This window comes from Rana temporaria, chromosome 5 (genome assembly GCF_905171775.1).
Source record: "Rana temporaria chromosome 5, aRanTem1.1, whole genome shotgun sequence".
NCBI lineage: Eukaryota > Metazoa > Chordata > Amphibia > Anura > Ranidae > Rana > Rana temporaria.
Window position 1 is genome coordinate 376,664,077 of NC_053493.1, and position 18,574 is coordinate 376,682,650.

The following is an 18,574-nucleotide window of genomic DNA, read 5'->3' on the forward strand; positions in this document are numbered from 1 at the left end:
CTCCACTACACTATGGTACTAGGAGTCCAGGGATTGCATTTTATTAGGAGACGGCATACTCAAACTGTAGAATTCGGATTAGAATATCGATTGCTCCTTGTAGTTGCATGATATCACATTTGTTATTACATGTTATGTTTTATATTTGTTACAGAGTGAGGACTATGTGATGATATCACACAACCTAACTCAGCAGCCAGATATGTTTCAAATAACTGACGCGCGTAATGGGTCTACACAGCCTCTGAACTACAATAACAATACTAATGGAGACTGGTACTTTGATGGCAACACAACTGCACTGACTTACCTGGGTAGGTGCACATTTACAGTAGATTTACTGCCAGTCAACATTTTTGCCAGCACTTCTGAGCAATTCAAAGCTTACCACTGCATGAAGTTTCTCAGCTTTCTTTGGCTAACCTCAAATCCTATTCTTTATAATGGTTTTCTGAGACCGGACAGTACCTGGCTGACACAGCCTGTCCTGAGTTGTGTCATTTAAAGAAATTGCTTATAGCCTTGAAAAAGAGGAAAGCAATTTTTTTTAAAGAAGATTCACTCAAATTTCTAAATTGTTAGTGGGGTCAAATCTACATTTGTTTTTGACTCCAGTGATGATCAGGTACAAGTTGGAAAATTTTTCTGGATTGAACATATTTTAGTGTATTTGTTTTTTATTCAAAAAAGGCTATTCATCCCAAAATCAAATGTAAAAAGCCAACACAATTTTGAATTACTTTCAACCAACATTTGTCATGGTATCAAATGTACTGAGAATTTGCATACAAATGTTTAAATATTTGTATGAATTTTTGTCTAACCATTGGTCTATAAGGTGGGGAGATGCAATGCCTTTAGCTGTGGGGAAAATATCTTGCCACCAAGGCAGGCAGTCACAGTGGTCACATCCATTCTCCTGCTGTCATGCATGAGCTGTTAAATGGGAAACTGCAGTCTAAAGCCTCGTACACACGACCGAGGAACTCGACGGGCGAAACACATCGTTTTTCTCGTCGAGTTCCTTGTTAGGCTGTCGAGGAACTCGACAAGCCAATTTTCTTCATTCCTGTCAAGGAAATAGAGAACATGCTCTCTTTTTGGCTCGTCGAGTTTCTCGACAGTTTCCTCGACGAAAATGTACGAGGCCTAAGTCTTCGAATTCACATACATTTCACAGCACAGATCACTATGAAATAATTGGATTTTAGAAATATGACTTTATTGTGGTGGGTGTACGGATCAGTTTGTTATGTATATCTATGTATATCTATGTTATGTATAGGCAGCTTTTATTGTCTCATATGGATGGCAATGTGAAGCTAAGGGACAGACTTGAGTTTTTTTTAAAGTGCATTAACAAAAGCTGGCAGTTGATAATGAGACTTACCAGCACAGTACAGAGTTATTTATGTTAAACATTACTCCATAGCCCCTCCCTAATATTGCAAAGCTAGGTAGGATTTTTAAGGAAGGAGCTTTTTTTTAAATATTGTTTAAGCTACATTAATGAGTATATGTAACAAATATAAAGCATGCTTTATCATTAACTTCCCTGCAAAAGTAGAAATATATTTTAAGTTTATTTACACTTTACAGAACTGTTATTTAGGATTTTGAAGTAATTTACACATTTTGAACAATTCATTTTTTTTTAAAAAAACAATGAACTCCCTACATAGATAAGTAGAATGAGGAAAGCTCAGTAGTTTATGCTTAAACAATAACATTATTTTTGTAGTGTCTGGAAAACGCAAGCTCCGCAGACGTGCAGTGGCAGGAATGCTGGATACAACTATGTCTAACACAAATGTAAACTTACTGGTCTATCAGTGCTACTTCAAAAATTGTGTCCCTCCTCCTCCTCCTACCATAACACCAACAGCTACAAAGTATGAGTAAGTATGAGTGCAAAGAAAATCCCCTTTATATAAACAGCACGAGAGTTTGTCAATCTTGTTTACATTTTATTTAAAAAAAACGAAAGAAAAAAGTACTATATACAGTATTTTTGCACTTATAATTAGAAGTTTCCCTCTCATCTGCCATTCAAAATTTTAGATTGCCCCTCACAAACTTACACAGCAATACAACTCACAGAGGTTTTACCCATGTAAAGAAAACAAATGCGTTTTATGGATTATCTAAGCTCCTTCATAGAGCATACATGTGATGGACTTTTTACCTATATGCTTCAAGTTAATCCTCCCTGCTTGTTTAAGGCTGTTAATTGTAGTTACTCTTCTGCAGCTAGCCCTGTTTCAAATGTTAATTGTTTTAGCCCTGTGTTTACTGGTTACTGTGATTAGATAAGTGGCTTGTGTTAATTATGCTGATTGCTTCATTGTGATAATTATCTCTCTATATGCGGTGCCGACCCGGCTAGCTACTGAGTAGTTCAAAGAAATATCTTTATTTCAAAGGAGCTGTATTGAAGACCCCCCACTGTGTGAGGGGGGGCGGAGATTTGTCATTGTAACAGTTGTAACCACATATAAGCTCTGGTTTCTTACCATTAAAAACTCTGTGTTGTTCAAGCAGTAAGCTGGTCTCATGTGTGGCTTTCTGGGCGATTCCAGGGATATCCCTCCTCGTGGAATATTGGGGTGATTTTCGTTATGGGAAGAAGGGAACGTTGACGGGGATATCATACCGATACCGTCACAAATTGGTTGGCAGCGGCGGGATCTTCCCTTCTACTCTCCTTCACACCCGGATTCCAAGCAGACACTGGAAGAACTACTGGAAGAACTACTGGAAGGATTGCTAGCAACAAAACCAAGCGGGTCATCATAGCGGAATCAATGGAGATAGACCAGGAGGACGGGATTGCAGCAACGCCAGCAGTACAAGAGATGGATACACCAGTGATTCAGGAGGAGGAATCGCCAGCCAACAAGCTAATGAGAGAGAAGCTAGCGTGGTTCGGCCCGAACCCAACGACAGATGTGGTGCTGAAAGTGATGGACCTGTTAGCGGAGGAGGCTAAACAAATAAGGGACGCAGAACTACAGAAGGCTAAACAAATAAGGGACGCAGAGCTACAGAAGGCTAAAGAAATAAGGGACGCAGAACTACAGAAGGATAAACAAATAAGGGACGCAGAACTACAGTTAAAACTGGCAGCAGTCCAACAAGCAGCCGCACCTTCTCCGAACAGTGAGTACAGCACAGCAGACGCAAGGAAGATTCCGTTTAGCGCTTTTAAAGCTTTTGATGAAAAGGACTGTGAAATTGATAACTACCTGGCGGATTTTGAGCGACAATGTAACCTGCACCGAATAGCTAGAAGAGACTGGGTTGCAATATTGTCAGGCAAACTGTCAGGCAAAGCTTCTGATGCTTTCCGGACCGTGCCAGATCAGGATATCCATAGCTACGCCCGGGTTAAAGAAGTGCTCCTGGCTCGCTATGCAGTAACCCCAGAGTCCCACCGACAGAAGTTCAGGGACTCACGCAAAACCACGAAAGACTCTTACGCAGAATGGGCATGCCAGCTGTCCCTGTCGGCCTCTAACTGGGTTAACAGCAGCCAGGCCACCACCGCAGAGGACATTTTGCAACTAATGCTCCTGGAGCAATTTTACAATCACATCCAGACGGACGTCAAGGATTGGGTGAGAGATCGCAGGCCCATGACTCTACCAGAGGCCGCGAAGTTGGCGGATGAATATGCAGATACTCGCAAGACAAACCAGGTCACACCACGGGTACAACCCCCACAACCAACGGCGCCCTCACACCCACCAGCCGCTAGATACCAACCGCCTAACAGACCGATGACATATAGCCCTCGCTACCCACGCCAGGAGGACAACGAACAACGCTGCTTCCGGTGCAAACAGTTGGGTCACTTCAAGCAGAATTGCCCCATGAATGACAACACCAGGTCAAATTGGTCTCAACCTGGGTACCGCCCACCAGCAGCAGCCCATTGTGTAGACTCGGCTTGGGATCCCCAGGAGCTGGGTCAGGAAGAACCATTGGGCACCCCTTACGAAGCCCTCATGGTACAATCTGTTATTACGGACAACAGGGAACACCATTGTCAGCTGGTCATGGGCGACAGCCATGAGCCGGAGGGGCCTTGGAGGGAGCTGGGCAGAAAGAGGCACCGCCAGCTAACCTCCAAGAAGAAGAGGTCCTGGAAGTCATATAACCAGCGGACCTGGGAGGAGAAGAAGCGACTGGAGGAGAGGGAGTCACAGCGGGCATCCCAGATGCGGGCCGAGATGTTCGCCAAGGGCCCACCGGTGGCCCCTTACACCCCCACCCAGTTCCTGATGATGAAGGACCACGTGGAGAGCCTGCAGGACATGAGCAAGCAGGATCTGATCCGTGAGTACATGGAGCTGGAGGAGTGCATAAGCCGCATGGAGGAGGAGAACAACCACCTGAGGTCACAGCGGGCTGACCCCCCCAGGCTCCATGAACTGGAGATGGAGCTGGAGAAGCTCAAAGAGGAGAACCGGCGGCTGCGGAGGGAGCAGGGGGTGGCTGACCTTATGGGGCTCTGAGTCCCCTCTCCCCCCCCCCCCCCCGGACTCTGAGCACCAGTGCTACAGCACTTCAACAAATATAACTTTTTCTTTTTATGAATCTCCTGTGATTGTCACTTCAGAGCCATAACCTGCCCCTCCCATAGCGGGACACCTAGATGGCGGCGCACAGACCCATTCGCCATCTTCACACTGACTTCTGGTGACTCTGCAGATCGCACAAAGACTTGGGGACTGACCGGCGTGTGATCTGACGACCCGGTGGCATACCTGAGTCGGGAGCAGTTGTCAAGGGAGGTCAGTCATGCCAAACGGAGTTAACCTCGGACTAAAAGCTCTGAACCCGTCAACCCTACTGGACCAGGGAAGGTCCAACCGGGTTTGCCGGAGCAGGGAGAAGAAGGGGGGCCATTGTGATGGACTTTTTACCTATATGCTTCAGGTTAATCCTCCCTGCTTGTTTAAGGCTGTTAATTGTAGTTACTCTTCTGCAGCTAGCCCTGTTTCAAATGTTAATTGTTTTAGCCCTGTGTTTACTGGTTACTGTGATTAGATAAGTGGCTTGTGTTAATTATGCTGATTGCTTCATTGTGATAATTATCTCTCTATATGCGGTGCCGACCCGGCTAGCTACTGAGTAGTTCAAAGAAATATCTTTATTTCAAAGGAGCTGTATTGAAGACCCCCCACTGTGTGAGGGGGGGCGGAGATTTGTCATTGTAACAGTTGTAACCACATATAAGCTCTGGTTTCTTACCATTAAAAACTCTGTGTTGTTCAAGCAGTAAGCTGGTCTCATGTGTGGCTTTCTGGGCGATTCCAGGGATATCCCTCCTCGTGGAATATTGGGGTGATTTTCGTTATGGGAAGAAGGGAACGTTGACGGGGATATCATACCGATACCGTCACAATACACAAGTAAACTTTTTACTGTTAACTGCAACATACTAAAAGTACAAAGAAAATAGCAGCGGGCACCAACTCAGTCTGTAGGAAAATACTTGTTACTCTTATCCTGATGCATCTTGTGAGTTGCCACTTGTGATTTTTTTTAAGGAGGAGCTCCCTTCATATTTGCGTTTATTTATTATTTAAAGTCAGTTTCTACAAAAACTGTAACTGCTGACTTTTAATAAACAGACACTCACCAGTCATTGGCTGAGAGCGCTGATTGGCATTCGGTCCGCAGACTTTTTTCAGTCATGACCCTTCGTCAGAAGCCAGTCGAACGACCAGCTTCTGTTGGACCGGCTGCAGTACACACAGGCCGAATTCAGGATGGTTTCTATTGAACCAGCCTATACCGCCTGACATTCAGCCCATGTGTACTGGGCTTAACAGCATCATTGTCCCTTCACAGAGTGAGCTATACCTCATTAACATACAATGGAGGATCGTTTCTAAATTTGTAACCCTTTGTTGGGACAGATAGTGTTCAAATCTAGTTTAACTGATAATGAAGAACCGTGAAAACAGTAGAGATAGGGTTAATTATGTTACAATTAATTCATAGCCCCCGCTAAATATCAAAAGCAGAGAGAGCATGTAAGTATTTTTAAGCAAGAAAAAACACTTAAAGTGGTTGTAAAGGCAGAAGGTTTTCTTGTCTTAATACATTCTATGCATTACGATAAAAACCCTTCTGTGTGCGGCAGCCCACTGATCCCCCCCCCAATCCTTAGACCCCTCTCACACTGGAGTGGTTTGCAGGCGCTATTGCGCTAAAAATAGCGACTGCAAACCGACCCTAAACAGCCGCTGCTGTGCCCGAGGCTTTTCACACTTGAGCGGTGCGCTAACAGGACGGTAAAATAAGTCCTGCTAGCCGCATCTTTGGAGCGGTGTGTATTCCACTCCTCCACCGCTCCCGCCCATTGAAATCAATGGGACACAGCAGCTATACAGAGGTGCTTTGTGGCGGTTTTTAACCCTTTCTCGGCCGGGGGTGAAACCGCCCCGCTAGAGGCCGAATAGCACGGCAAAATTGGCGGTAAAGCGCCGCTAAAAGTAGCATCGCTTTACCGCTGATGCCACCCCCGCCCCAGTGTGAAAGGGGCCTTACCTGAGCCCCATCTAGATCCAGTGATGTTGCAGCAGTGTCTCGGCTGCCCGGGACTCCCCTCCGCGTTGGCTGAGACAGTAGCATGGCAGCCAATGAAGCGAGAAAGGGGGCAGGGCTGGGCCACGTCTCCGTGTCTGAATCGACACTGAGAGCTGCGAATTGGCTCAGGTGCCCCCATAGTAAGATGCTTGCTGTGGGGGCACTCAACAGGAGGGAGGAGCCAGGTGCGCCAAAGTGAGACCTGAGAAAAGGAGGATTCAGGCTGCTCTGTGAAAAACCACTGCACAGAGCAGGTAAGTATGACATGTTTGTTCTTTTTAACTTAAAAAACTAGACTTTACAATCACTTTAAAGTGGAAGTTCAGTTAAAATCTAACTAAGGCCAAACCTATTCCCACCACAATTCTAAGACAATTTTCTCTACCCTGTGCAATAAAAGATACCTATACTTAACTGTTCTGAAGCTGCTCTGGTCCAGTCACATTATATATACAGCCGCGGCTTCAATGTAGAGGGTAGATTGTCGACAACGGCTGCAAATAACTGTGCAGTGTCATTACCCATAGGCCTACTATGGGGCCTCCTTTGTCATCTGCCCCTGCTCTACACTGAAGGTGGCGCTAAGCCTCAATCATGTGACCAGACCGGAACAGCTTCAGAATAAGTTAGTATAAGTATCTTTTCTTTTACAGGTTAGATAGAATAGTCTTATGCCGCGTACACACCATCACTTTATGTGATGAAAAAAAATGACGTTTTTAAAAACGTCACTTTAATTGACTGTGTGTGGGGGAAAATGTCGTTTTATGTCTTGTAAAAAACGACAAAAAAAATTGAAGCATGCTTCAATTTTATGTGTCGTTTTTCAAAAGTGCACTTTTTACTTCACAGAAATTGACCGTGTGTAGCAAAAAACGTTGTTTTCTAAGACGTTTTTTAATCCACGCATGCCCAGAAGCTACTTATGAAGGGAGCTTCAATGGTAAAACGTGGTGGAACGTAACCTCACTTTGCAAGATCATTGTGAGAAAACGATGGTGTGTAGGCAACTTCGTCTTTGAAAATTGAAGTTTCAAAAACGTCATTTTTTACTTCACAGAAAGTGTCGTTTTTTTTCATCACATAAAGTGATGGTGTGTACGCGGCATTTGAATTGGGGTGGGAATAAATTGGCCTTAACTAGAATTTGACTGAACTTCCACTTTAAAAAGGTGACCAGCTTTTTTTTAGTTATGCTATTTTAATGGTAAAAAAAATGAAGTAGTTGTTTTTCCAATTTGACTGCATATTGCATACTCCCAAGAATTTGAAAACATGCTTACAAGATCAAGAGGCAATAGTTTGTATTTTGGCTAAAATATGAACTCTTGCCACCTCATCATTATACTCATGTTTAATGAGTCCTACAATAAATGTGCATTTTAAGTGTTTCCTGAGCTCAGTCACTGACCACACTGTGAGAAACCTTTTAGGCCTTGTACACACGACCGAGTTTCTCGGCAAAAACCAGCAAGAATCTTGCTGGGAGATATTTTTTTGCTGAGGAAACCGGTCGTGTGTACATTTTTCGACGAGGAAACTGTCGAGGATCCCATCGAGCCAAAAAGAGAGCATGTCTTCTTTTTCCCCGACGGGAATGGAGAAACTTGCCTTGTCGAGTTCCTCAACAGCCTAACAAGGAACTCGACGAGGAAAACGATGTGTTTCGCCCGTCGAGTTCCTCTGTCGTGTGTATGAGGCTTCAACCATTCTGTCCCAAACTTGGAATACGTGGAACTTTCAAGTAAAAACAGTGCTAGATGCTTGAGTCTCCTCAATATGAGAGGCCTAAAGCATAAAATAAATGTGGTGTGTGCATGGAGGTCGGTTGTCTAGTTTTTTAGTTTTTATCAATAGAAATTATGATCTTCTGGTCATTGCTTATTATTCAGCATTAATGTTTCATGGCTCTACAAATATGTGTTTTTGTCTCCAGTTATTGGTCTAACAACTCCTTCTGGCAATCCTCTGTAGAAAACAATTATACTGTCCCGAAAAATGGATCAACTGTCATCATTCCTGCAGGTAAAAATGTTTTGTTTTTATTCCTAAACCAAAAAAGATATTTTTATATTGGAGCAAGTCTAAGTGTACAAAAAGCCACACGTGCAGGTTTTAAGCAGAGCCCAGCCTTAATGCTTATGTCTGACCTTTATACTTCTGTGTTCACCTTAGTTGATGTTCTAATTGAGAACCACAAGCACAAAGGACCTCTGTGTTACTCACATTCTTGTGATACAGGGTGACATACAAATAGCAAAAGGAAGTGGCTCCATCGGTCAGGGGGCAGCAAACGGACTTGACCCCCACACCGTGCACCATAGCCACCCCCCATCACCAGCTCACTCACCTTGCTGACAGGCCGCCCCTTCCCCCTCAGTCTCTGTGTACCGGCTCCATTGGTTGGGCCCATGCTTCTTCTCGGCTGTACTTCTCCTCCTCCCTCCCCCTCATAGGCCAATAGGATGGCCTCTCCTTTTGGCCAATCAGAAAATGGGTCATGACCCACTTCCTGATTTTCCGGGAGGAGAATCAGTGTGATATTAGCAAATATTCCTTAGCTATTGTCACACAACTGGGTGGGTTCGGAGCGTAGTTGTGTGACTGACTCTAATCACGTGCTTCAAAAAAATTCACCTGCTCCATTGGAATTCATTGTCTGGCGCCCTGTATGTAGTAGGGGGAGCGCCCATGCCCCCCAATGGACAGACCACCACTGGCAAGAGGGCTGTTAGTATGCAGGCCTATGACTTTGATGAGACCAGCCCAGATTCTGGTCAGCTGTACTTGTGTCAGGAGGATACCAACACTCATGTATTATCTGAAAACTCATTGTGCTTCACTTGTGATAAGACACTTTTCTGTGAGTGATTGATAAAGGTAATCAACTGCACAATGGTTAAACTCACAGGATCCTGTGCCCTGGTGCTTGATAATGAATTTCAGTTTGATTCACTGTAGTTAAAAACTCTTCCAACACTAGTTTCTTTTTGTAGTGACAGCAGCAGTATCTGGTGAAGATAAAATGTCTAACCCTGCACTAAAATGTGGCATCAAGGTTGTGTAATCCCTAAATATTTTGCTGGGTTCACACTATTGCGAATTTCGCATGACAGAAGACTGTGACCGGCTCTCAATGGAGCCGGTTCAAACATTTCCAGGGCTGCCAAGGAGCGCACAGCAGAAGAGTCTTATGCATCTCCGAATTTATCTCAAATCTCTGACCTAATTCATACTTCAAACGGTGAATGGGGATGCACTAGATCCCCTGCTGTGCCCCGCAACCACACATAGTGTGAACCCAGGCTCAAGGGAAGTTGACGTAACTGTAGTTGGCTGTGCGAAGAAGAACACACACCACAGCTGGAACTGTTAAACATGCTTTGTTCCTTCTTTTTCAGGCAAGTGGGTTATAGCAGATACAGACATGCCCTATCTAGAGAAACTTATCATTTATGGTAAATTGGAATTAAAAAACCTCACAAATAGTTCAATAGCGGGATCAGCACCCTCCTTCAAAACAACTGTCCTCAATGCCACCTATATCTCTATACAGGTAAGGAACTGACCAGTCTTTTATAGGGGCTTCAATGCAATTCAGAAGCAGAACAGAGACTTACTATTACACTTACCTATTAGTCAGTTAAAAAGGAAGTAAACCCTAATGGTTTTTACTTCCCCTTTGTTTCCCTGCAAAGGTAAAGCATAATGGGCTACTATGCATTGCATAGTAGCCCATTATGTGTCACTTACCTGAAACCGAAGCTTGCCATGTCCCAGATGTCCCCCCATCTTCAGCCCTCTTCCTTCCAGAGCCACGGATTCCGGCTCTGTGACTGGCTGGAGTCGCATGCGCACGGGAGCCGCCAGTCACGACATAACCCTATCTAGAAACGCCACAGCGTGCCCTTTCTAAAGTGTGCATGTGCTGAATAGATTGGTGCATGCGCAGAAGAAATCATTGTATGGGGAAGTGTAAGTGATTGTTACCGATCACCATGTAAAACAACTCATTCAGTTTAAAATATAAATGAAATGCAAAACATTTTTTTGTATAGATATAAAAAAAACATTATAAATTCCCTTTTTTTTAAATGATCACATTCCCTCTGTTCCCAGCTGCTTAAAGGGGTTGTAAAGGTAAAAAATGTTTTCCCTAAATAGCTTCCTTTACCTTAGTGCAGTCCTCCTTCACTTACCTACTTCGATTTTGCTTTTAAATGTCCTTATTTCTTCTGAGAAATCCTCACTTCCGGTTCTTCTGTCTGTAACTACACACAGTAATGCGAGGCTTTCTCCATGGTGTGGAGAAAGCCTCTTGAGGGGGGAGGGGGCGAGCAGGAGTGTCAGGACGCCCACTAACACACAGCTCCTTTCTCTATCTGCAAAGTAGAGAGCGTCCTGACTCTCCTGCTTGCCCCCTCAAGAGGCTTTCTCCACACCAGGGAGAAAGCCTCACATTACTGTGTGTAGTTACAGACACAAGAACAGGAAGTGAGGATTTCTTAGAAGAAATAAGGACATTTAAAAGCAAAATGGAAGGATGAGGTAAGTGAAGGAGGACTGCACTAAGGTAAAGGAAGCTATTTAGGGACTTTTTTTTTTTTACCTTTACAACCCCTTTAAGAGCAGGGGGGAGGAGAAGCTGCAGTACACTGATCTTCCCAGTAACAGGCTGTGCAGCAGGGGCATGTAAGGACAAGTGTGATCATTGTGATCATTGAAGGAGAGCATACTGAGTTCCCAGCACAGCTAGAGAACTGACCGTGGTTTGCTCTCCTATTTAGCGTGGTCAGTTTTTAATAGGAAAGCAGAGGAACTGGCAGGAACACCAGAGATTTCACACAAAATAAGCAATACAAAGAGAACAGGATACTTTCTCATACAATGACAATGTACAGCAAGCGCAAATCAGGAATATGAATTGTTGGGGTAACAAATACTTTCGGTAATGAATAACCAAGTAAAATCTGCATTCAAAATATCAAATGTACTTTTACAGTGGATGCCTGTGGATCACCCTCAGATGATACACAGAAATAAAACAAATCTCCCTACATACGTTTTACTTGTATATCTGCTGTCTTCAGCTTTCTACACTATTTAGAAAGTACATATCATGTTACAAATCGTATTTTCTCTTCCAGCAGTAGGTGTGGAGTCTAGGTTTACACTGTCTGTGAGTTAATTGGAAGAAAGCACACACCCCTACTCCACATAGGCAGAGGAGCGAAGAAACTTGCAGAGCTGCAGTCTGAATAAACCAGCTCTCTGCTAATCTACCTCTAAGCACCCTCCCTGAAACAAATATTCTGCTGCTTTTATCTTCTGTCAGAAATAAGGATGAGCTCCAGCGTGTTCGCATGGTAAACGTGCAGAGCCCGCCAGAAAGTCTGCACGGCGCTGCGCTAATAACAGCCAGGGAGACATTTCCCGATGCTCGGCTGCAGAGATCGGGAAATGTCTCCCTGGCTGTGATTAGCGCAGTGCCGTGCAGACTTCCTGGCGGGCTCTGCACGTGTACCATGCAAACACGCTGGAGCTCATCCTGAAAGAAAGCTTATCAGAAGTTATCATGCTGATAACAGAGGAACGGAGTAGAAGACAGACACGGCACTCAGAGCTTTGGAGAGAGATAAGTAAACACCACAGATATATGTGCCTAGGTTAAATTTCATGAATGGGGTTTACAACCACTGTGATGGCTTACACATGTAACCATGCAACATCATGGCTATCATAGATTGAATATTATTATTGTCTTTGCAACAGCATTATCCAATGTGCCACATCTGATTATTCTGCAGACCATTTCTCATAAATTGACCTCCTATTTGAATACTGGATATCAGGCTTCAAAAATGGGTTCAAGAGGTGTTTATGGAACAAAATAAGCCATATAGTTGGTATATAAAATCCACTCAAAGGTGATTACATGTAGCCTTTATTCAAAACATGGTGCCAAAATGCCACATAGAAAACTAATGCATATAGATGCATTCATCATCATTCTCTTAGTCACCCCAAAGGGTATATAAATATGAAGCCCATCAAATGTGTGAGAATTATCCTATTGATGTAATCATGTTTCCCCCATCCAGGACTGAACAGGCAACCAATTATTTTAACACTTACATAGGTTCATTCTGAATACTTGTCTAGTAATCCTCTGAGGGTTCTGTGACCCATACCTCAGTGTAATGTCTCAGAATAATAAACTACTTGACCTGTATATAGTCTGAGCTGAGATATTCTTATTGTTCACACCTCAACCAAGCATTATATATAGGGGAGTTCTATATCAAAGATGGCGCAAATTCATGTTCCTCCAGATAGTAAGCAATGTCCAATAGCCATGATGCATCTGGCTGCCATATTGGATCCCCGGGAGAGTGATGTATGCCAATGTCACATGGGATGACATATTTCACTCCACCCAGAACTTCATTAGGACCTACCTATATGGCCAAAATATGTAGACACTTCTCCAACCAGATTTAAAGCGGAGGTTCACCCTAAAAAAAAATTCTAACATTACATTGAGCTGACTTCTGACACTGACAGTATGCTGATCTTTTTTTTTTTTTTTCGTACATACCGTTTTATCGCTATTTTCCACCCTGGCTTCCGCGTAGTGAATCCTGCGGGAGTGGGCGTTCCTATTCACAGGCTAAGTGATTGACGTGATGACAAAAGCTTCCCACCGGCGCATACGGCCGCGTCACGAGTTGCCGAAAGAAGCCGAACGTCGGTGCGCAGGCGCCGTATAGCGCCGTATAGAGCCGACTCGAAGTCCAGCTTCTTTCGGCAACTCGTGATGCGGCTGTATGCGCCAGTGGGAAGCTTTTGTCATCACGTCAATCACTTAGCCTGTGAATAGGAACGCCCACTCCCGCGGGATTCACTACCCGGAAGCCGGGGTGGAAAATAGCGATAAAACAGTATGTACAAAAAAAAAAGATCAGCATACTGTCAGTGTCAGAAGCCAGCTCAAAGCTAGCTCTATAAAGAGTTGGTTTAATGAGTCTGATGTGGAAAAATTTAAGGTACCTGCATCATGCCCTGACCTCAACCCTATCAGAACATCTTCAAGATGAATTGGAACACCAAGCCAGATCTTTTCAGTAAAATTCTCTATTTGGCCTTACAAGTGCTCTTAAAGCTGATCAGGTGTCTGTAAACCTTTGACCATATAAAATACTTATAATCATTTTTGTATTTTCCATGCTTTTTATTTCACATGAGTCATTAGGAGAACTAATGCTGCCTTTAAATGTCCTGATAATAGCAAATGATACCCACATTTTTAAGCAACATTTGTCATAATCTGGCCTTTTTTTTTTAAATCAAAAACAAGTTTATTATAGAAAAATAGAGATACAATCACATGGTTGCACACAGGCAGGTAAATATCATTTGCAGTATACAGGGGAAAAAACAAGGGTCAGGATACAATCTTATATCAGCGTATATCAAGTTTCGGTCTAACACCAATGTACTCTAATGGCATGCCTGCCAACATAAACGTAAACAAGGCAGTTATAAGAAAGTGTTACACTTTACAATACTACATGCAGTATGCATTATTACCCTGGTAAATGTAGTCTGACTGTGCACAGAAGCATCCGACTGCAATCTCAGGAGGTGAGAGAAAGTTTCACAAACTAAGGTTGAGAGAAAAGGGAGGAGGGGAGACAAGTAGTGAAAAAGAGTGAGAAAGAAAGAAAAGGGAAGAAAAAGATAAGAAAGAAGAAGGGAAAAGAAAAAGAAAAAAGAACTGTGGACCACCATTATGTTCTCAACATCTTTTTGGGTTCACCAATGAGTGGTGTAGCATGCCCCACTCTCTCTCTCATTCACAGCGCAGTCGCATTCCCACACCCTGAAACAAAGGCATTTTATCCCTGCAATAATCTGTCTCTCACCAACTGCAAGGGGCCTAGTCCCGGTACATCTAGCCATGGCTGCCACATTGAATAAAATTTCTTTAATGCACCCCGATGTTGGTATGTTAACTTTTCGCGTATTAAAATACTGTTGACCTGTGTCACCCATTGTGTGCCTGTCGGTACCCTAGGGGTTATCCATAGTTTAGCTATCTCTTTGCGGGCGAGATAAAGCAATCGTAGCACTGCGGTATGGCCATTTGGGGGAAGGTCAGGTAGTTCCAAGGCACCAAGGAGGCAAACCACTGGATCAGTAATAACTGGTATCTGAAACACCTGAGCTATAGTATCCAGAACGAATTTCCAATACCGGAATAACTTGGGGCACTTCCACATCATGTGTAGCAGATCACCAGTTTGTGCAGTGCATTTTGGGCACAAGGGGGTGTCCCTAAAGCCCCATTTGTGTAGCCTGGCTGGGGTCCTGTACACCCTATGTAGTAAATATAAATGTGATAGTCTTTGAGATGCAGAGACTGAGACTAAGGGGGCGGATGTCAGACACAGCTCCCAGATTTCCCCATCTATAGGTCCCAAGTCACGCTCCCACCCACGTCTGCAGGGAAGTTTACTGGCATCATGAGTGTGTTGGAGCAGTCTTGCATATACCCGTGAAATCATACCTGCCCTGTCCTCCGTGGAGAGCACATCTCTCATCAGAGGGTGCGCTGCCACAACCAGTGGGGAGAGTCTACCCTCACACTGTACTGCGTGTCTCAACTGTAGGTATTGATAGAATTGGGTGTTATGTAACCCAAAGTCCTCTTTCATGGCCGCAAAAGTTTTAAAGACAGTGCCAGAGAACAACTGGATAACATAATGTATCCCGAGCCTCTCCCATGGGCCGAAGCCCTTCAGTGTAAAGAGCTCCCCTAAATATTTATTTCTCCAAATTGGAGTGAACTGGCAGATCGCTTTAAGTTTAAAAGTGTTTCTCACATATTTCCATAGAGTGTTCAATAGAGATATCGTGGGAAGAGTATCAGGGAACTGGGTAAGACCAGCCTCCAGATACACCAGTGCCGGGAGTGCCGAATCTATTGGGACTATCAATGACCTAATCGGATCCGAGTCATCAACCACAGCCCAGTTACCAAGATGCTGGAGCTGTGAGGCTATAAAATAGGACCTCGAGTGTGGGACCGCTAGGCCCCCCTGATCTTTTGTAAGCTGCAGTGAGTGTAGACTAATACGAGCCACTTTTCCCCCCCAGATTAGTTCCCTAAACTGAGAGTCTATCCGAGTAAACCATCTATGGGCAATCCAAATTGGAGAGTTGTGAAAGATGTACAGGAGTTGAGGCGCCCAAACCATCTTAATTAGATTGACTCTACCAGTCACGGACAGTGGCAATTTCCTCCAGGCTGAGCATTTTAGGCGGAGTTTTTGTAGCAATGGAGATAGATTCCTGTCTAGGTATTGAAGCGGGAGTGGTGTGACCTGTATGCCCAAATAACGAAATTCATCCACCACAGCAATGTCCCTTGCGCAGTCAGGCAATGGACCCGGCAGGGGATCTAAGGGCATAAGAACCGATTTATTCCAATTAATAGAAAAACCCGAGAGCCGACCGAAGCCAGCAATTAGGTTCATAACGTTTTTTAAAGAGCTGTCTGTATCTCCCAAGTATATTAGAGTGTCATCCGCATAAAGGGAAACCACATCTTTCCTAGGTCCTCTCTGAAACCCCACTATTTCCTGCATATGCCTGATATGTATGGCCAGTGGTTCGAGAGCCAGGGCGAACAACAGGGGCGACAGAGGGCACCCCTGCCGGGTGCCCCTAGCAAGATTGAAGGGTTCCGATACTTCCCCGTTGACGCGCATTCTCGCCGACGGGGAACTATACAACAGCTGAACCCACTTCAAAAACGTGGAGCCCACCCCAAATCGACTCAGGACTTCCCAAAGATAGGGCCATTCTACACTGTCGAACGCCTTGGCGGCGTCCAACGATAGAACCGCCCTATTTCCTACATTGTCCGGGGGGATTTGCAAGTTTAAGAAGAGTCTGCGCAAGTTCTGCGAAGTTGACCTCGTCGGGATAAACCCCGACTGATCTCTGTGAATCACTTTTTGTATGCATTTAGCCAACCTGCTAGCCAGAGCCCTGGCCAACAGCTTGACATCACATGTCAGAAGTGAGATCGGCCTATAGGAATCCGGTGACAAGGGTTCCTTACCGGGTTTCAACAGGACCACCACAAGGGCCTCATTCATAGAAGGGGGGAGGAAACCCGTTTCAAGTGCATGGTTATAGACTTTAAGAAGAGTAGGGAGGAGTTGGGTAGCATATCTTTTGTACACTTCAGATGGCAACCCGTCAGCCCCCGGGGCTCGACCATTTTTCGAGTGTGCCAGTGCTTCTAGCAATTCCTCCTCAGTTAAAGGAGCATTGAGCAGGGCAACATCCGAAGCAGACAAAGATGGAATGGGGTATTTGTCCAGAAACGAGTGAATCTCGGCCTGGGTGGGGTTAACTTTGGAAGAATATACTTCCTGAAAAAAAAGTTTGAAGGCCTCTATAACTTCCTTAGTTGAGTGACACGGAGTCCCCGCGTGATTCGTGATCGACGTAATGTGAGAGGAGGATTGTTGTGATCTAGCTAGTAGTGCTAACATGTGACCTGTGTTTTCACCCTCTTCAAAGTGGCTCTGCTGTAGGAAGAAACGTTTATTTTCAGCTAACTGCATGGATAGGTCTTTAAGTAAGGTTTGTGTCGCTAGCCGCGAACGTCTATTATCGTCCGTGGGGTCAGCTATGTATCTGGCTTCAGAGGATCCCACCTCCTCCAGCACCGACATCTCCCACTTCTTTGTGGACGTTTTAACCTTGGAAATTTCCCTAATAAATTGGCCTCTGAGGAAGGCTTTAATCGTGTCCCATATCACGTCCAATGTTGCCGTGTTCAAATTTCGTTCAAGGAAATTTGTGAGTAGTTCCGGGATAGGGTCTGGATCTGGAATAAGCGATAGCCAGAAGGGGTTGAGCTTCCAAAGGGTATTACCCCTGCGGGCTCCACACCTGATGTCTATTGACAATGGGGAGTGGTCCGAGACCTGCCTGGGGTGGTACTGGGAGGACTCTAACATTGGTAGGAGCAGATCATTCCCTAAACCAAGGTCAATTCTGGACAGGCATCCAATAGAGGCCGATTGACATGAGTAAACCCTGGCCTCCGGGTTATGAGCCCTCCAGACATCTGTGAGGCCCATTTCCGCTAGTAAGCGGGCAAACGAAGTAGGCCCGCTCCCTCCCCGTACTCCCACTTCTCCTTGTGCAGACATTCTATCCCTAGTATTGTCTAGACAGTTATTAAAATCACCGATCACTAATACAGGTATTCCCGTAAAGCGGGCCATGAAATCTGTCAATACCTTCAATACACTAGATGAAAAAGGAGGAGGAATATATATTCCAGCCAAAATGCATTTAGTACCGTGTATACAGCATAAAATAAAGATATACCTCCCATCGGGGTCAATTTGTGTTTTCAGGACCGTAAATTGCGCGCCCTGCTTGACCAGGATACTCACCCCCCTCGAGTACACTGAGAAGGTAGAATGAAATTGGTGGCTAAATTGCCTTACCGCAAATTGGGGCGTGGAGGTCGGGGGGAGGTGAGTCTCCTGCAGACAAATAATATCAGCAGCTATCCGCTTGACCGTACGGAGCACGGCCAGGCGCTTAACCGGGTTGTTTAAACCCCTCACATTCCAAGACACAAATCTAGTCAGTGCAGCCATTGTAGTTTAGAAACAGGTAAAACATGCATGGTAATAACAATACTATCATATTGAGTATAAGGATGGTAGATCAGACCGGCAAGGAGGAAATAGGCATCCGATCTCCGGCAGACGCAAGAGATATGTATCGGGGTAGGAAGGTGCGACATCAGTAGTAGGGATGAGACAAAGAGCAATGTGCAATACACAGTTGAGGTAGTTACTAGAGGGGGGGCAAGTTCAGGACGTGAGTGGAACACGACGAATCGAGGTGGTCCTCCAGCGAGGTTGCTCAGAAGATG

At 44.7% G+C, this 18,574-nt stretch overlaps 1 protein-coding gene across 1 annotated transcript in view; it reads left to right on the forward strand.

Moving 5' to 3' along the window:
- LOC120941466 (fibrocystin-L-like) overlaps positions 1 to 18,574 on the forward strand; it is a 239,500-nt gene that overhangs the window by 158,189 nt on the left and 62,737 nt on the right. Inside the window, exons 53-56 of the mRNA XM_040354858.1 lie at positions 155 to 314; positions 1,742 to 1,898; positions 8,537 to 8,625; positions 10,002 to 10,156. Coding sequence (XP_040210792.1) covers positions 155 to 314; positions 1,742 to 1,898; positions 8,537 to 8,625; positions 10,002 to 10,156 — 561 coding nt within the window. The remainder of the gene's footprint in view (positions 1 to 154; positions 315 to 1,741; positions 1,899 to 8,536; positions 8,626 to 10,001; positions 10,157 to 18,574) is intronic.